Raw genomic sequence first — 18,835 nt, 5'->3', positions numbered from 1 at the left:
CGAAAAATGAAGACTTTTAATTGCACAGGAATAAAGTTTTTCTTTTATTTATTTTTTTGTTGTTGTTGTTTGATATTATCTTTTTCTTCTTTTACTTGATTGGAGAGCTGTGTATAAGAGGTAAATTTTTTTCACAAATACAAAATGACAACGTAGCTTGTTTCAACTTAAAAAAGGACACAAAATCAAAAAGCAAAAGTTAAATGAAATACATATATTTCGATAGTAAAGAAATGTCTTCGCTATGTATTAAAGTTATGCACACAAAATTATTTAAAAATTGCAATAGCGAGCACTTAGCAAGAACCCGTTTACAGCATTCAGTTGCGATTTTCACCAATTACAGGCAGCATAATATTGTGAATTGGTTCGTTCGTAGGATTTAAGAGGGAACATTACGGATTCTAATAAGCATAAACTCGTTTATATTATGTATGTATGTATATAATATATAATGTATGTATATATTTTATATATATATTCAATTAAATACAAATATAAAACATTTCACTTTAACATTATTCCGAAAAAAATCATGGTTTATATTTAAAGAAAAAATATTGCTATCAACTATGTATTCCCCGCTAACGAATTTATGTTTTCATATGCGCCTATCTCTTCATGAATAACCAAAAATGATTACAAGGGAGTTTGGCAAATATGTATTAAAGTTGTCTGCGCTTTTTATTTCTATGTTATTGAATTATCTGTTCGATTTGCGTTCATATTTTCGTTGCATTTTGCGTTTACAATCGCTCGCAATTATGTATATAAATGTATCTACTGTATTTGTATGAAGAGTAAAACATTTGTTGCAAAAAAAATCTTTTACGAAAGCATTTTTATACGACAGGGGATGAACGCATTGCGAAATAATATTTCATAGATTGTAACAAATTTGTTTGCATGCCAAAAAATTTAAAAAGACGAACGTTAAAGCATAAGGGATAAGTATTTTTTTGCACATTCATGCAGATCAAAAATTATTTCCTTAAGATTTGGGGGTTTTAATTTTTGGAGCATTTTGGTAATTTGGTTTGCAAAAGATCAACTGACTGATCTACCTCTCCACATATCAACAACGATATTCAAACAAAAATGCGTATGTGTAATACATATTTCAAATTGCCCATAATGTTTTAACTTTCGATCGTGTAACAAACGAAAACTTCAAATAAAATTTGCAAAAAAATTGGAAAGCAAAGTGGATATTTTGCCTGTTGAACATGAGAAGTTAGCCGCAACAAAATCCTTATTTGTGTACGCATAGGTCATAACCTACGTTACACTTAAATTGAACACAGAATTACAGAAAGCGCTTAACTTTAAGAATATTGAATTTAAAATTTCGATGCCGTCTTTTTTGTGATTGGGGTGTGGTTGCCTGCTTTAGTATTTTTTTTTCTAGTAATCCTAGGCGAAAATTGCAACATATATATACTTATATATTTGATTTTAGAACAAAAACGCTTTGTATGGACAACCTTCGATTCAACACTCACACGTATTTGTGAGTGGGCGTGTATATGCGTGTGTTGGTCTCCTACCCAAATTTGATCCTTAGATTTCTTGTTTAGGTCTTCAAGATTTTTTTTTAACGTCTGCCTTTTAGTTACATACATGTTTTTAATATATTTTGATGCGTTTGCACTTTTTACTGTTTTTTTGTCTGATTTTTTTGTAAACTTTTTACTTATAACTTTTGTTAGTTATTGTTTTTTTTCTGTTTAAATTTGTTTAATTTAGTTTTTCGGTCCCCATGCTGATGTTAAGGGTGAAGACACTGGTGCTGGACCTCCAGCTGCGAAATCTGGGAAATCCTCCTGCGACTGAGTATTGGGTGCAGAGCTCTTGCCGTGTCTGTCGTTAGTTTTTTCCCATGGTGCATCTTTAATAACAAAACCATTTTCATTACCGCCAGGTAGGAAGGCCGCCACTGTCTGAGGCTGTGGTGATGGTGGCAAATTGTCCAAATATTCGTTGGTATAGTCCTCAGCCATATTGAGTATAACTTCCTTGGCATTTTCGACATCCTCCTCTTTGCCGATAATAGTTACGGCGTTGGGATTATTTTGAGCATCGTCAGAGGAAGCGAATTTGATGTCGACCTGTAAATAAAAAATGCATAAGTTGTGGGTATTCAGGCAATATACATACAAACAACACGTTTTCTTAAGGTATATTCCTGAATATCCGAAACTTTCACATAAGTAACCCTCAAAGGTCGACGTAAATCCTACTGTGAGTTTTCAAACTAATATCCCAATATGAAACAGATCGAAACAAGTAATTTTTACGCAAAAAATAAAACCGACTTCAATTCCCTTAAAAAAATTTAAGATTATCGTTAATTTCTTCATGATCCAATGTCGGATTTAAACCAGATTAGTATGGTAACACAGTAGCGTGTTCCAAAGTTATTCGGTAACATACATAAAAAAAATATTCCGACGAACTGATAACCTTCTCCTATTTGTGAAGTCGGTTAATAAATTTAAGTAAAAGGTTTGAAATTTCAACAAAAACCAATTGCTAAGTTTTTATTCATAAGGCCCATTGACAATCCCACTCTGTCCGTCCTTTAAAGTGGTGCAAAAACATGTACTATAACGAACAAAGATGAGAAGGTTTTTGCAGCTTTCGAGAGAACTATTATACCCAAGATCTAAGACCCTATTCCTAAATTGGATGGGGGAACAATGGGCGCGAATTGAATTAAAACAATTAATCAATACACTATTCACAACTTCCTTTTATGTTAACCTTTAGAGTTGCTTACCTTATAATCTTCGATTATCTTACGTATGGTCCGACCACGATGTCCGATTATGTGCGAATGTATGCGCGAGTCTACTTCGATTACCTCACGATATAAATCCTGCAAGTCTCCGACAATTTCCATAATTGCATCACGCGCGGCTTCGGTGTTGGTCTGGTAGCCGGTGATGGTGATGATTCGTGGATCGGGGTCTGTACGTTTTGGCAGCGAGATTTGCACGTCATGATCGGCGCGTAGCTTATTGATTACGGCACCGCGACGACCAATCAATTTTGAGTGATACTGGGTATCCACATCGATTTTCAATTCATACGAACGAAGCTCACGATCGGCACGATCTGCTTCGTACTCTTCAATCATTTTGTCTAAAGCTGCCTCAGCTTCCGCTACGTGCGCCGGTGTACCACTAAGTTTGATCAAGTCGGACTTTGTTTCGCTGGGCGGCAACTCAATGTGCACATCATAAGTTGACATGAATTGACGTACGTTGGCACCTTTCGGACCGATGATTGTGCGATGCAGATCGTAGGGCACTTCTAGCTCCTTGACGATCGGTATCAAATCAATCAAAGCTTGCTTTGCCGCTTCGCACTTTTCCAGGCGACCGCTTATGCGAATAATATCACATTCCCGCACAGGCTCCGCATTTTCATCACCATCCTCACCACTGCCATTGGTACCATTTACCAAACCCTCAACTGGATTAGTAGCATCGCGATCCGGAAATTTAATGTTAACATCGTGCTCAGAAGTCACTTGCTGTACCTTGAAGCCGCGTGCACCCATTATGGTACGATGTAGTCGCTGTGGAATAACTACATCAATGGTGACCATCGCCTCTAAATCGCCAACAATTTCAGCAATGCGTAGCTTCGCCGCCTCAATGCAATCTTTGGGGCCCTTCAAGGTAACCTTGTCGGAATCGATGCCCTGTCGCGGGAAAGAAATCAAAACGCCACCGTTTTCTTCGGAAATGCGATGTAAGATTTCGCCACGCTTGGCGACGAAGTTCTTGTGAAATTTAGGATCGACGGAGATCTCCCCCTCGGTCACTTGATCAATATCTTTAATAATGGCCTCCAATTGCTCTTTGGCCGATTTCACACTATCCTCTTTGCCAATGATTATTATAACCTCCTTATCTTCATCTTCATTGGAAGGGAAAATTATGCGGGCACCAGTAGCATCGCGAATCTTGCGGATGGAAGCGCCATTTTTGCCGATCAGGAATTTATGATGCTGCTGTTTGGCACGGACCTCAGCAGTGAATGAAGCCAATTGACGTTCGTTGGCAAGTTCGAGCAGTTGAGCTTTGGCTTTTTCCACATCGTCCTTTGGACCTCGAATTGTAACCTTCATAAAATGCGAAGGATTAAATTTAATACAAATGCAAAAAAAAAGAATTGGGGTATTTCTACTCTTACCATATCGCTCTTCGAGTCGCTGGTGGGGAACTTAATCGAAACGCCACCACATTCTTCCATAATGGCCGATATTAGTTTACCTCCTGTGCCAATGATGGAATTGTAAAACTTCGGTGAAATTTGTACCTCTTCCGTAACAATATCGGACAACTCGTTTTGAATCTTTTGAATACGTTCCTTGGCCTCAAACACATTTTCCTTCTTTCCTGTGATCACAATCACTTCGTTCGTATCGCCCTCAGCCGGCAAGTCGATTTTCGTTTGTGTTTCATCACGTATTTTTTTGATATTGGCACCGCCCTTGCCGATGACGAATTTGTGGAACTGCTTGAAGATTGGTACCTCAATGATGTGTGATGACTCCTGTATCTCCTTAACTAGTTTCAGCAAATCTTTGTGGCACTTGTCGACATCCTCTTTCGGACCACGGAGCTTAACAATATCGGTATTTTCTTGAGGACTTGGTATGGTGATAGTAACTTGACGATAGCGATCCTTAATCTCACGTATCTTCTCACCCTTGGCACCAATAATCGAACGATGCAAACGGCGATCGATGATAACATCCTTTGACTTTTCATTTTCCAGTTTATCGATTTTTTCTTGTAATTCAAGCTGAGCCTGTTGAACGCCCTCCTTCGGACCTTCAATACGTATGGTATTCTGACCTTCACGCTCTTCAATATATATGTTTACGTTCAGTTCGTCCTTTAAACGATTCACGTTTGCGCCAGCCTTACCAATGATATGCTTATAGTAGGATGGATTCACGGTCATCACCGCATACGTATAGTGGTCCAAGTAGTTGCGCACAATATCGTTGAGATAGTTTGTTGCTTGGTCAACACGTTCTGGATCGCCTTCTAGTTTGATTTTATCGTCCAGACAGAAGACATTCACATTCGGGCATTCCTCCTCCAGTTGACGCATATTGGCACCTTTGCGCCCGATAACATACTTATGCGTCCAGTTTGGCGCTTCGATCTCAACTGATTTAACAGAGTTGGCCTTTTGGTAAACAACGGTCAACGCATTGCCCAAGGCCACTTGCGGTCCGCGCAAAGTTATTGTCTCCAATGGCGAATCCGTGGGTGGCATCTCAACTGAAACTCCAGTGATGCGAAGAATATCCGCCAACGTTGAACCTTTCGGACCGATCACATAGCGATGCTGCGACTTCGCAACTTCAACACTAACAGTGGAGCACTTCTTTTCCATCTCTTTATATATGGCTTCCACCTTGGCTTTTGCATTGGCTACAGCATCTTTCTCGCCCGAAATTACAATCTCGTCCTTTTGTACCGACTGTGGTGGCACATTGACCTTCGCGCCAGTTTCCTCCATCAACTTGGCGAGATTTTCATTATTGGGGCCAACGATAAACGGATGATACACTTTTGGCACCGAAGTGCGGTCCGTGCACTTCTTATTCTGTTCAGCCGACAATTGGCGGATCTCTTGCTCGGCCTTTTCAACGCCCTCTTTAGTACCTGAAATTGTGATGACATCACTCTCCTCCGTTTGGGTGGGAATATTGATGCGTGTTGCGGTTACACGCTCTAGCTCGTGCAAGCGGTCGCCGCGTCTACCAAGAATGACTTTATGATGTTCTTTCGGTATCGAAACCTGTTTGATAGCTTGCATAGAGAAATGCATCAAAATGCGCCGACGTGCATCCAGGATTTCGTTTTGCTTGCCCTTAATCAAGAAGGTCAAAGATTGATTCTTGCCAGTTGCGATTTCAATTTGAGCGCCTGTATCTTTAGAAATTTGCTGACAGATACGTTTCGATTCACCCTCACCAAACTTGTCGGATTCAGTGGTTTTACGTTCTTCGCCAGATACGTGCAGCACCTAATGAGAGCACATCAAACATATGTATGTAAATATAAACGTGAAACATTCTAACACTTCGTTTTGGCAATTTTTGGTGCTTACCTGAGTTTTTTGCGATGTTGTTACCCGCACACATGCTGGGGCAGCGTTACTGCTAAGTGGTGCAGAGGTATTCGCTGGCAATGCCGGGAACAAGTCATCATAGCTAAAAGTTGGTGTTGGATTGCTGGTGGTGCCGCTATTGGTGCTTGTCGGCGTAGCGACTGAAGTGGGTGAAGACGGTTGCTCGAGCTGGGCCTGCTCTTGTTGGTTGTTGGTGATAGTGGTAGTGTTGATGGGTTGCTCAACGGTATCTACTGCAGTAAGAAAAAGTGTAATTTAGAATTTAAACGAAACATGATTTATTCTGTATGCACTTATTTAATACGAACCGTTTGATTCTTCCATCACTGCTGCTTGCATTACTTAAAAAAGAGAAGAGTCCTTTTTCGTTCCAAGTCGTTACAGTACCACTAGAAAGGCAATAGAAATTGTATTTCAGCATTCGAACGCTACCAATTTACAATTAGTGCATACTTATAGTCTAAAAAGATATTTGCCGCACTAAACTGCCTAAATCAATTACCATTGAAAGTTAAAAAACAAAAAAAAAGAATCTGACTTCATCTTCATCATCACTTTCACCATCAGTGAACTTAAATAAAAATATGTGTATGCTAAAATAGTTAATAAAGAAAATCAAATACACTATTATAGTAAAGATGCCAATTAAACATTTATTGAATTTCACAAATCTATTTTGGGTACGGTGAAACGAAAACAAGTCTACCCTTACGCTTATATTTTCCATACCAAATTTTTATTACTTTTGTTTTCAAAATATAGTTCATTCAACAGCAAAACTACCATTTTAATTTCATACTCGGGAGAAAATGCAAGAAATTTTCAGCAAAATTTAAATTTTTTTTCTTTCATATATATTAAAAAGGATTGTGTTCATGCGACATGTTTAGCAACTTAATTAATGGGCTACAAAATAGTTTACTTATAATTTTTCCATGAATTTCAAAAATTTCTTCAAATTCAAGAAAAAATTTCGCTACTAAATTTTTAAATGTGTTCTTAAAACTTGCAAAGAAATTTGGGAAAGAAATATCACCGTTTTAGTTTTTAAGAGTAAGGTGGGAGCGTAGCACAGAGCGAGACCGAGTCTTACTTACAAAACCTTTCATTATTAAAACTTTGTAGAAAACTACAAAAAAATTCAACAAATTTACACCTAAATTTCAAACTTTTTTCTCAGAAGTGTTCAAATTTTTTTGAGTACGCAGTTTTATAGCCTATTCAATTTTAGTCTAACAATGTGCAAATTTGAAGCGCCTGAAAATTACCGTTGATTAATTCGAATTTTTTTCGCTGAAGGTGTTGCGGGTTTCTTCCATATAAAAATAAATTGTGTTTTATTCGTTATATGGAAGCAAATGTGACAAGAAGAAAATTCTAAAAAACCAACGGTAATTTGTAGCCACTTAAAACTTTCACATTATCAGACTAAAATTGAATGGGCTATAAAACTGCGTACTCAAAAAATTCTATCACTTCAGAGAAAAAAGTTTGAAATTTAGGTGAAAATTTATTGAATTTTTTTGTCGTCTTTTACAAAGTTTAAAAAGTGGGCTTATATGGGTCCTACTTATTATGGGCCCTACTTATTATGTACTTCATGTAAACCAAGTTTTCCAAAAAAAAATGTTCCAGTAGAGGTGTGGTGTTGGGAACGATAACGCGTTTCTAATATCATTGTTCTACATAATAAAGCGTGCCACACGATTCTATTTCCTGCCAACTGACGCCTATTTTAAGCGCCAAGCATATATATTTTTAATTAGAAGTCAGTTCAGTTTTTTCGTAAATCGTACACAGTACCCATACATACATTTTGCTGCATTATCTGGCTTCATTGTATATATATCCAAGCGAGTATCTAATCTTATCAACCTACATTTGTAAGTGAATAGCAATTTGAAATACGTCTCAATTGTAAATTAGTGACTGATAAGAAAAAAAAAAACACTTTTTTATTGCATGTATAATGTAAGGGAATATGATAAGAATATAAAATTTGTTTTCTCCGGAGCACTGCATCCAAAGATTGCTTAGCGTTCCACCGTCAACTATATAGAGGGTTTCGACTGATAAGGAAATATTCTGAGATAATTGACGCCGAAGCATATTTACATACATACATATACAGGCGTGATTGGGCAAAAAACATAAACTTTTAGTTCGACGCAGCTGTACACGAGGTTTATGTAAGTTAAATAAATTTATGAGCTATAAAAATGCCGGCGATAAGACTTAGGAAAGAATGGAGTCGAATGAATAAAACGCCACTAGTTGAAATTTAGACACGTCACGTCTTCAGTCATTCTATTTTGTATTATTTTTTTTTTTCAATTCTTAACTATTCTCACGTACTTGGTGTCATTACATGCTAGGGGAAAAAATCGACATGATCCATGCGATGTCTTTAATGTTTTACTTCCGTAAAGGGGAAATTAAAAAAAAAATTTGTAAAATTTATAGTGATGATGCTCTGAAGAACCGTCAGTGTTAAAACTAGTTCAAGAAATTCCACTCAGAAATCCATGTTAGACGACACGAGAGATTGCAGAACACAGTAATACGAAACGGAGGTTTATGTTGTAATTGTTGTTACAGCATACAAATTCCCCAAAGAGTGTCAGTCCTTGTCCAGATATGAATCTGGGTAGTTCCGGTTACGTTTACCTGACTATGGTGGAAATGTGGAGGTTTATGTCCCCGTATTTGATGAAACTAATAGTAAATTAAAGTTTCCACCTCCCATATCAAAATTCCCTAAAGAAGGATTAGCCTCTATACATTTTTTTCTATACGTATTTAAAATTGGATATTTGCCTCTGGAATTCTTCTGGATAGTATTGGTATCTTACAGTTTTTGAAATCTATTTTTGATGTTTGTTATGTTACGAAGATATTTCGTTATTTATGTAATTATACGTATTGCATTATCAAGAGGAAAATGTTTATGTTAAATGTTCTATATGCTAAATATTTTGATATTTTGTGTATACATATCGTCGTTTAAAGTACAAAACCGCGTACCGTCATTCTGCAAAACCGCGTATCTGACATTTGCTGCCAAAAATTGGATTTGCTCACACAAGCTCTTGGCTCAATCCTAATCCATTCGTACTGAAATATACTAGCCAGAAATGCGATTGCTTTATAAAAAAGAGAACAATTTTGAAATATGCGTGTTTTTACTCTCTAGAAAACAATTTATGCAACAACCTCACTTGAAAAAAAAATTATAAGCTAACATTTTTTTTTTGTGGTATAAGGGGGGTTTACAGCAGTACTTATGAGAACAAAATAATGGAAATTTGAATTTGAATGAATGTCTGTGGCTTTTCCTTCGACGTTTGTGTTCGGACGTTACAAAAAAAGGAAGCAATTTTGATATGACCAACAAAGTCAGCGCCAATTGTAATGTATGGAGAACAAAATCTAAAATAATACTTTGAAGAAAAGATAATGAAGTTAACAATATGTATTATAAAACCAAACTAAAGGTTGGGTTAACTTTAAAACAATTGCATATGTGCGTTCGGGACGTTATGTTACGGACGTTACTCATTTTGCCGTTGAAAACAATTAGTTTTTTTAAATCGATGTTGTTGTATTTTATTAAAAGATATAGTGCTTAAAACCAAGGCCATTTTCGATACAAAAACTCGAGAATTTGAATTGCATGTATTTTTTCAGATTTTGGTTGACTATTTCTCTGAATCGCCCATATACATTAGACAGCATTTCTCCCCTTACAAAATAAAATCAGTACTGTTTTTCCAATGAAATTATAAAATATATTATATTTTATGACTTTCGCCAAAATATTTCGGAGAAATATTAAGATTTACGTGAGCTTGATCGCTTTGAAAATACCTCAAAAAATGGAGATGTATTTTCTCACTATTTTTATTTCTTTGCAAATACATAACACCATTTTTTTTTGTGCAAATATCAACACATCTTAATTCAGCTTGGAATGCCAGACATTCATTTTATCTTTCTCTTTCATAATCAGGGCTATCACAGAATCCATCGTAGTCCGATTTTTTCGTGGAACCTACGAAAGTGATCACATTTTGGTAGATTTCACGGATTCTGTGATAGCCCCACTTTGAATGTGATGAGGGATCGAACCCAGTTTGTGATTCTTACGTAGCGCACTGCTACGGACACGTATGGATGGAGTCTCTTCAGGTGGCAAAGCAATCCCTCCTATTCTGATATTTCTGTTAAATTAAATATAGTTTTTCTTCCTCACTACAATATTTTAGCTTTAAATAGTAAAATTAAAAAGCGATACAAGAATTCAATATATTCATTGCGTTATGAATGTCTGTTGTAAATTCAATGCCATTTTTACTCAAGGACATAGTTTAATGCGAATTAAAAAAAAAAGTCAAGTAATTTTATTTCATCGAATTCTGCTGGATCCATTAAATGCATAAATAATATAGCGATAAGAGCAAGCATTTAAACTCTAACATACATGTGTAAATATTGTAGAGAAAGAATGCCTCATTACATTAGCAAGTTGTAAGATCGATTTCTGTTTATGCCATTAATAGAAACCAACAACTATTGAGTTGTAGCAGCGCTATAGTAGTCGCCTCCCGCTTGGAAAAATCTTACGAAAACAATCAGTAATTCAGTGCGCAACGCAACGGAAAGTGGTAACAGGCAGCTAACCAGCCAACGCCAATTGGGGCCATCGTCATTGTGAGATTTCTTGCTTTTTATGCTTATGTATTTTAGTGTTTTTTTTTTTTCATATTTTAATTCTTGCTTTTTGAATGCCGAATGAAGCCAGCACCTCACCTAGCCCACATTTCTCTGTCTACAAATCTACAAAGATAGACAAGAATTTGTATGCAAACGGCACAACTGCAGCGCCGACACAACTGCAGCGCCGACACCGCTGCCGAACAACTAACTAACAGTGCTTAAAGGTAAGTAGTTGCTTTCAAGTTGGGGTACGAAAATGTGTCAAAAGAATGTGGTGGAGATATAAAGAAAAACCGGATAGGATCTACCGCCGTCATCGTCACCACAAGCAATACCAACACCAACAAATAACCGCCAACGACACTGGCCAAGCTTTCGTTCGGGCTATTCGGCCGGAGAAAAAGCGGTAGCGGTAGACGACACGGAATAGCGAAGCCGGTACAATGAACAAGTGAAGTGTGTTGGTGCGTATTTATGTATGTACATCTCTTTGAATTCAAGTTAACGTAGATCGTGCAGTCGGTCTGTTGGAGTAATTCGAGTGCTCCAACAGTAGACTGCAACAGGTAAAACCAACAAATTGTGTTTTTTTTTTGTTTTTTTTTTTTTTTTGAAGCAGACTAGTAAAACGTGTGACTGAATGCTTCTCTGCGTTTAACAGCTTCTTCCACTGATGGTATTAAGTATATTTTTCTTATTTTTTGCTGCTTTACCTGCATTCTTGTTTTGAGGTTTTCACTTTTCGAATACAGCTAAGGGATTGCTTACAAAAATAACTACAAATTCGTGCTAAGCGTAAACAAAAATAAAATAAAATAAAATCTTTTATTAAAAAGCTTTGTGCCTCTACGGTAATTTGTTTGAATCGAGATAAATTAAATATAATATAACTTCGTATGTACATACACATATATGTATTTTATATATTCATATACATAAATACAAATGTATACATATATGAATCACAATTGCAACTAGGCAGCCTCAAATTTGTAAGCATCGCATTTACCATTATGATCGCCATCGCCAACGTAGCGCTAGCAGCACCGAAAAAGACATTTTGTCGACGTGTCAGCTAGCGCGATTCAACACAATTTCACAAATTTGGAAACTTCTGATCGTAGCGATCATGGCAGCGACTGCGTGAAGCTACATACACAACGCGTCAGCAAGTGACAGCAGCTATTTTATTTTTCTTTTCTACTTGTTCATTGTGTATAGGTACAACAGTGTGTATATATTTTGTATTTAGTGCTACTCGTATTGGCCATATACGAGCCATATTTTAAACCTTATCACATGGCGTGACGAATAATAATAATTAAACTGACGATGCCGCATATTTTGAAGACAGTCGAAGCTGAGCACTTCGGATGCATATTAAAATATCAATATTTACATAAAAGTATCAAGTTGTATTGAACAGTTTCAGTGGCAGCAGATTGAATATGCATAGCCATTGATTGCAGCTCCTCCAGATGTGCTTTTTTCCTTCTAGCGGCAGCGCCGCGTTCTAACGAAGGCGCAGTGGGGCTTTTACTGTCATATGGGAGCATGTTGATCTGGGCTTGCAGCCGGCAATTTACGAATAATAATGCAAGTATTAAGCTTGTATTTAGGCGTCATTAGCTTCCTAAATCTCTTGAAGTTGTAAACGCATATGAGTTTTTATCCCATCGTAGCCCATATGTATGTGGGATCCTCTAATCAATGGCACATCTGGACTTAGCTCTTCCCTGTTGTTGTTGTTGTTGTTGTAGCGTCAACTAAACCCCGCTCGGGTCGGTTCATCCATTAACGTTGTCGTTTCAGCTAAGGGGAGGCCCAGGAAGTGCGAAACTTCAACAGGATCTGCCCATAGGGACAGGGGCGTTAGTTCTTCCCTGATACTATGTGGTTGTTGTAGTATCATAAAAATTTTCCAAAGAGTTTTTGGAGAATGACGCTGAAATGACAGTACTTGGCAGATGAGGCTGGGTCATTCCGTTTACGTAAAACCGCCAGTCACGGGTTGTTGTAGCTGCATATAAATTCCCCAAAGAGTTTTTGGCGAGTGTTGCTGGAGTGACAGGTCTGGCCAGATATAAATCTGGGTCGTTCCGGTTCCAGTCACAGGTCTCTATCTCCTCCATCATTTGCATTCTGTTGCTTCCTATCAGTTGCACCGTGTTGTCTTGTCCTATATTATTGATTTCCTCTAAACGTTTCCATACCATTCGTGATTTAATTTCACATGGATATGATAAGTTTAAAAGGGCATTCTAAGCGGTATATTCTGTGAATATGTGTGGTGGTGTCAAGATTATCATTATTAGATAGCTTTCTCAAGTAGTTCATCTGCCAATCAACCCCACAACTGACCCGAAATTACACTCAATATTTCCCTGAATGAATTTATTTCTTTCTAGCGTTCCGACCGTTATAGTTTGTGGCATTAATTGCTGCAATTAATCTGGAACGAGACCATTTTGATTCCTTTTTTCTAGGATCCCTGAACGGTCTCATATAAGGTGTGTCATGAGCAACTTCAATGTATAAAAACGCGCATAACCGTACCTCACCTCGCTTGATGTATCCGTTGATCTATAGGTGGCTAGACCATAGCATAACGAAATTGGTATTATTGGTTGACGTTATACTATGATCTATAATTTTCTCCTCCTAAAAAATTTAAACTTTTATTAGATTTATCCAGAAACATCTCGCGTGGTAATGATAATTAAAATTACAAATGATGGAGGGACAGAGTGAGTTAAGTTACCTAATGATTACTCTTGCTGTTGGTGTTGTAACTCTCATACCGACCACTGTCATAATTCAAACGAGTTGGTTGTTACATACTTTTAAGTAAGCCATACATGAAACTAACTTCTGACTCGATAGATAAATACACTAACTAATATCAGAGATTTTACCGTGATGACTTTAATTCGCTTCAACATTGCGCAAATGTGCCAGCTCCACACTGATCGCACATACTTAAGTACTTTCACCGTTTAAACCTGCAATTCATTTATCCCACCGATACCAGTTTGTCATTAATATAACTGCTTTATCTGACTTCATTTTTAACCAAGGATCATACCAAGGGCAATACCTACATATGTATGTATGCTGTGTAAACTCACAGCAGTGCTTTCATTTCAGTTTATAGACAATTATGAAGAATGGTTAACTTACTGTACTGTAAATTCCAAAAAATCCGGCCTATTTAACTGCTGCCTCTGTGAAATCCAGTTTGATAACTTGGGGTGTCCTCTGCTGAAAATAAATTAAATCGAAAAAAAAAACATTATGAAAACAAATAGTGATGAACTTTTTAGCTAGAGCATGCTCTACATGAATACATAAATGTAAAAGGAGAAAGTTGTTTGAATTCTTGTAACATTTCTTAAGCTCATCAATTATGCTGCAAATCTGTTCCATTGTGGTCTCTGCGTGTGGGCGCGTTGGTATTTTTTTTTATGTGGGTTGGAATTATTTAAACGTTGCATACAAAACTCCGCTTTACAAAATATCCTTTGAAAACGTGTGCCTCTCGTTTCACACCGTGTAACAAATATTTTTTTACATACATATATATGTACATATATATAAGTAGATAACTTTTATCAAACAATTTATCTTCAACTTAGCAGTTTTTTGCATAAATATCTTTCCATATTGTGCATAGCAGGGAATAATGCGATTTCATGATAAGAGGTGTGGAAAATGTGGAATATGCGTGGCAAATTACCAACATTAAACTGACTCAGGGAAAAAATGTACACAAAAATTATTAATATCGTCCGTCATACTTTAATAAACAGCTAATTAAGGGCAATATCAGTAATGCTGAAGCCTCTATAGATGCACGTATGTATATATATTAAGGCGTAAGTGCAGCACAATACGGCTTATCGCTGGATTTTCCTCAGACTTTTTATGATCGCGTGGCAAAATTAACTATCTCCTTACTGCAATGTATTGTAAACGGTACGACACTCACGACTTTAAGGAAAGTTAACTCTATATCACATCGAAAAAATGCAGTTTATTTCTCCTTCATTAGCAATTGCAACTTGAAAAGCAAGAATGAAAAGAAAAACGTGTTTTCCGCAGCATCGTTGTCATTAGCGCCGGCGTCAACGCCGACGTCGATTTCGACAGAATCAAAGTCGCTCGTCGTCAATGCAGCCAAAGCCGACAAAACTTCCACGTACAAAAACACAACAGTGTTGCCATTTACTTTTAAACTTGTAAATTCTACCATCCCACTTATCACTCATTTTTCTCGGCTATTTGCTATGGTTCCAGACTTTGAATGAAATTAACGAAGACCAGAAAATATCAATCGTTTCTAAGAAATTTCTTATCGCACTCAGTTTAGGTAATTGAATTGCCCACTCCGTTCATCAATTCCACATGCATTCTACTTTTATTTTTCGTGTTTGTATTTGTGTTAGCCCACACTCTGTCAACGTCGGCGCAATCGTTGTGCTGTCAACGTAACCGCACCAGTGCTTTTGACTTGGTGGCACATCACAAAAAACCAACCGCCGCTGCTGCGACGGCGGCCTCAATTTCTTTTCCTTTCACATCTTTCGAACCACATTTATACACTTTGTTAATATTTTCGGCAATTTATAACACCAGTTCCACTAATCTAAGAAATGTTTTAGAATTGTTCTTTATCTACAAACTTTAACTATATAAGTGCCTAGATTTTGGCTGCGCACCGTGCAACAATATCGAAACGTACCGATTCTTAGACGACCAAGTGTTAAATGATATCGTGATGTCGTGTTAATTTCTGAGTTTCTTGATTTGCTTCACATTCTTTTCTTGCACAGTGTTGCATTCGCTGACAGGAAATACTTGAGGGTAACTCTACAAATGGCGATTTTAACACATTGGCATGCCAAAATATTTCACTATAAATTGATAACTTTTTCGCATACCTAAAGAATACGGACCTTTGAGCTAGAGAAAATAGAAAAAGTGGACGTGGTGCGCCCCTTTCTGCTGAGTTTAATGATAAACTTTTTTTTGGTGCAAATTAACAGGGGCGGCGCTAGGGGGAGTACGCTAAGCATGGAATTTTCAACATTTTCAAGAGCTTATTTTCTAAACATGCACACAGTTGGAAAGGTCATTGAAGGACCTTTCAATCGATATATAGATCTATTTATATAATTTAAACATATAAAATGAAGTTGTGGCAATTTTTCTTATAAAAATACATACATACATAAAAAAAGTTGAATGGCTAAATGTTGGCAGACGACCAATTTTGTTTAAAGCGATTAGTTGAAAGGAGGTTCAACCAAAAGTAGCATGCAAAGGTAAACAATGAAAACGCTTTTTTATGACGAATATTTTTATATTTTTTTATATTTTGATATTTTAAGCCATCCATTTTTTCTCGTGCAACCCTGCGTGAGTTGAACGCAAAAGTTGCCTGAAAAATCGGCTCGTGCGAAAGCCCTATTACTCATACGCTCCGTCAAACAAATTAAGCTCAACTGTGCATATACGCTTGAAGGGTGTTCGGTGATGCTTGACACACCGGTTGGGTTTGGCTTTTCACAGAAAGTATGGAAGTATTAATAATACAACTTTCGTTCCTCAACTTTTCTGGATAAAACCTGTAAAATTTTCAAAAAGCAAAATTGATCTCAGAGAAAGAGAGTAAAACCAAAAAGTACTGGTAAAACTTTCAAATACACCGTGGAAGCCAGTTTTTGTTTACATAGCAGTTTATTTGTCATTAGCGATCTGCTAAATTATACGCAAATACACAAGGCGAATTAATATAAGGTGATAGCAGGAGCACAAAAACAAAAATTTACATGTATTTTGTTTTTGCTTTGGCGGCATAAACTGTCAAAATCTGTAAGAGTGTGTGTAGAAATTCAAACAAAATTTTTCAATTTGATATCAGAAGCCGCGCGGCGAAACACATACACAAAATCAGCTGAGCTAGTAACACCACCTTATATAAATTCGCCTTGCAAATACACAAGCAAGGCGAATTTATACAAGGTGGTGTTCAAGGCGAATTAAGATTTTCGTCGCGGTAATTCTTAATGCCAAAATCAAGGTGCATTAAACATCATGATTTATGGACATCAGCGTATAATTTGTTAGTGTAATTTTTTACTTATATACGGCCAACACCACCTTGTTAAATACGCCTTGGCCAAAATGGTGTGTTTGTTGTGCTATGAATTCGCCTTGTTTACAACAAACACATCATTTTGACATTAGGAAGTACCGCGGCGAAAATCCAAATTCGCCATTAGCACCACCTCGTATAAATTCGCCTTGTACACAAGCAAATTACCAAAAATACTTGCAAAACTTGATATTTCTTCGCCACGATATACATATTTAATATAGCGCAAACTCAGCTGTGGTTTTGGTTTTCCTAATTCAACTATCAAATGGTTTGAACAGATGAAAGGGCCCTTAAGGTCGGTTGTTCAATGCTTGATTTTCACTACTTCCCAGTTTAACATCATAATCGACGTTTCCGACATCATGCATATAATATTTGATCGATAAAGCAGTCGTTTTATTTAAACGGAGCTTCTACTTCCCATTTGTGTTAACCGGATATTAAACAAAAGGCTCTTAAGCAGATATTTGCCGTCATCGATTCGCCACTTCTCGCTCGCTATGTTTGAGTTCCGGTCGCTTAAAGAAGAATTTGGCATGTGAAAGCAACAACAAAGTAAGCTAGCTCGGATAGACGATAGCGAGTTTGGTTGTACCTCATTGAGTTCGTTCGTTTCGCCACTCGCTAACACCCGATTTACATGATTCAAGTACTTGAAAGCAATTCTTGCTCATTCTCTTTTGTGTTTTCTATTTGCTTTTACACGTTTCAATTCTGTTGAATTCAAGTTTTTGGTTCTTTAAATGGGAAGCAACGAAAATGCCAAAAGCAAAGCAAGAAAGTTTAAACGACTTGACGGTACAGACGCAAGTGTACTCGTCCCTTTTCTTCTCACCCCCTCTCTTCCCATGCGAGCAGAATTGAATTCAATACTTGAACTGTGTAAAAGCAGTCTAACTGTTGGCGAATCGATGATGGCTATTAAGTACGCGGTCCTCAAGGTTATATGAATGGAGTCGATAACGATGTTTAACTGTGGATTAATGTTAACCAGACATGTTGAAAACATCCTGGAATCGTGTCTTTACACATTCCTTATAACTGTAGTAGACCCTGTCTGCATTTTTGTTCGATACGTTTGCTCCTTACTAGGTTTGCCTGGTTTAAATTCCTTGAGCATCTCCAGAAACTGGTATTCTCTGACGCTATTCTTGGCCCTACCGCAAGTCATCGAGCTAGACGTACATATGTCCACTTACAGGAATCTCTGCAAACGCTGTTCGCAGGGTAGTGAGCTTATTACTAGAGGGCACAGGAGCCGCAGTGTTTGAAGTGCGATGTTCATTCCTTGTGCCATTCTTTTAATAGTGGTGGGTGCGATTGCACATGCTTTGTCCTTGTGGGCTTTCTGCCATAGAAGGAGTTCGGTGATGCGGTAGATGTAGTTGCAACGGCACAGAAATCCGTAGTAATCGGGTAAGACTGAGTATCTCCCTAGTGCCAGGTGTATGAAGCATCATGTTCTCGATTCAGGTTCATAAAGATGCCCAACCCTGACTTATCCTCAATACAGATGGCAACTTCATTCGCTTTATCGCTCCAGCTGTTTGAAGGTTTAGGCCGAGATCAAAAACTTAGCCAACTTCATTGCTCTTTTGCGAAGTTCCATCAGTTGTTTATGCCAAGTGTGAACAGTTTCCCCCCTACTTTGTCCTTCCTCTTTTTTATTTTGTGGAGGCGCTTGCATTGTTGTATACCCATTGACAGCAAGAGCTATCAAAAGTTAAAATATTCTAAATGCTCTAATTTTCCCACAATATGTAGCTGTGGTTGTGGTTGACATTAGGGTGGTACACT

General features: G+C 37.3%; 1 protein-coding gene across 6 annotated transcripts; it reads right to left on the bottom strand.

Annotated features, from left to right (window-relative positions):
• Window positions 1-1,715: 1,715 nt before the first annotated feature.
• LOC118742551 (vigilin) lies at window positions 1,716-15,703 on the bottom strand. Of its 6 annotated transcripts, none has more exons than XM_036474698.1 (7): window positions 15,620-15,703; window positions 14,059-14,136; window positions 6,471-6,551; window positions 6,142-6,395; window positions 4,204-6,057; window positions 2,780-4,132; window positions 1,716-2,108 (listed from the first exon to the last, which is right to left on the bottom strand). In XM_036474698.1, exons 3-7 carry the CDS (start codon window positions 6,499-6,501, stop codon window positions 1,743-1,745), a joined length of 3,858 nt encoding a protein of 1,285 aa, XP_036330591.1. In that variant the 5' UTR covers window positions 6,502-6,551; window positions 14,059-14,136; window positions 15,620-15,703; the 3' UTR covers window positions 1,716-1,742. The 6 variants fall into 6 exon arrangements, with proteins under 6 accessions (XP_036330591.1, XP_036330596.1, XP_036330594.1 ...); XM_036474703.1 differs by having other exon boundaries at window positions 6,142-6,392; XM_036474701.1 differs by having other exon boundaries at window positions 14,059-14,139; window positions 15,620-15,638.
• Between the last annotated feature and the right edge of the window lie 3,132 nt (window positions 15,704-18,835).

This window comes from Rhagoletis pomonella, unplaced genomic scaffold, assembly GCF_013731165.1.
Source record: "Rhagoletis pomonella isolate Grant_MI unplaced genomic scaffold, Rhpom_1.0 Rhpom_scaffold_00007, whole genome shotgun sequence".
In the NCBI taxonomy this organism is placed as follows: domain Eukaryota; kingdom Metazoa; phylum Arthropoda; class Insecta; order Diptera; family Tephritidae; genus Rhagoletis; species Rhagoletis pomonella.
This window is presented reverse-complemented; position numbering and strand designations above follow the sequence as displayed.

What these genes read in the sequence shown, in the direction of transcription:
- LOC118742551 (XM_036474698.1), bottom strand. Translation starts at nt 6,501, where the DNA reads ATGCAAGCAGCAGTGATGGAAGAATCAAACG. An exon ending in AGTGATGGAAGAATCAAACG is followed by an intron (nt 6,396 to 6,470) that starts GTTCGTATTAAA and finishes TTCTTACTGCAG; the next exon opens with TAGATACCGTTGAGCAACCC. An exon ending in GCGACTCGAAGAGCGATATG is followed by an intron (nt 4,133 to 4,203) that starts GTAAGAGTAGAA and finishes CATTTTATGAAG; the next exon opens with GTTACAATTCGAGGTCCAAA.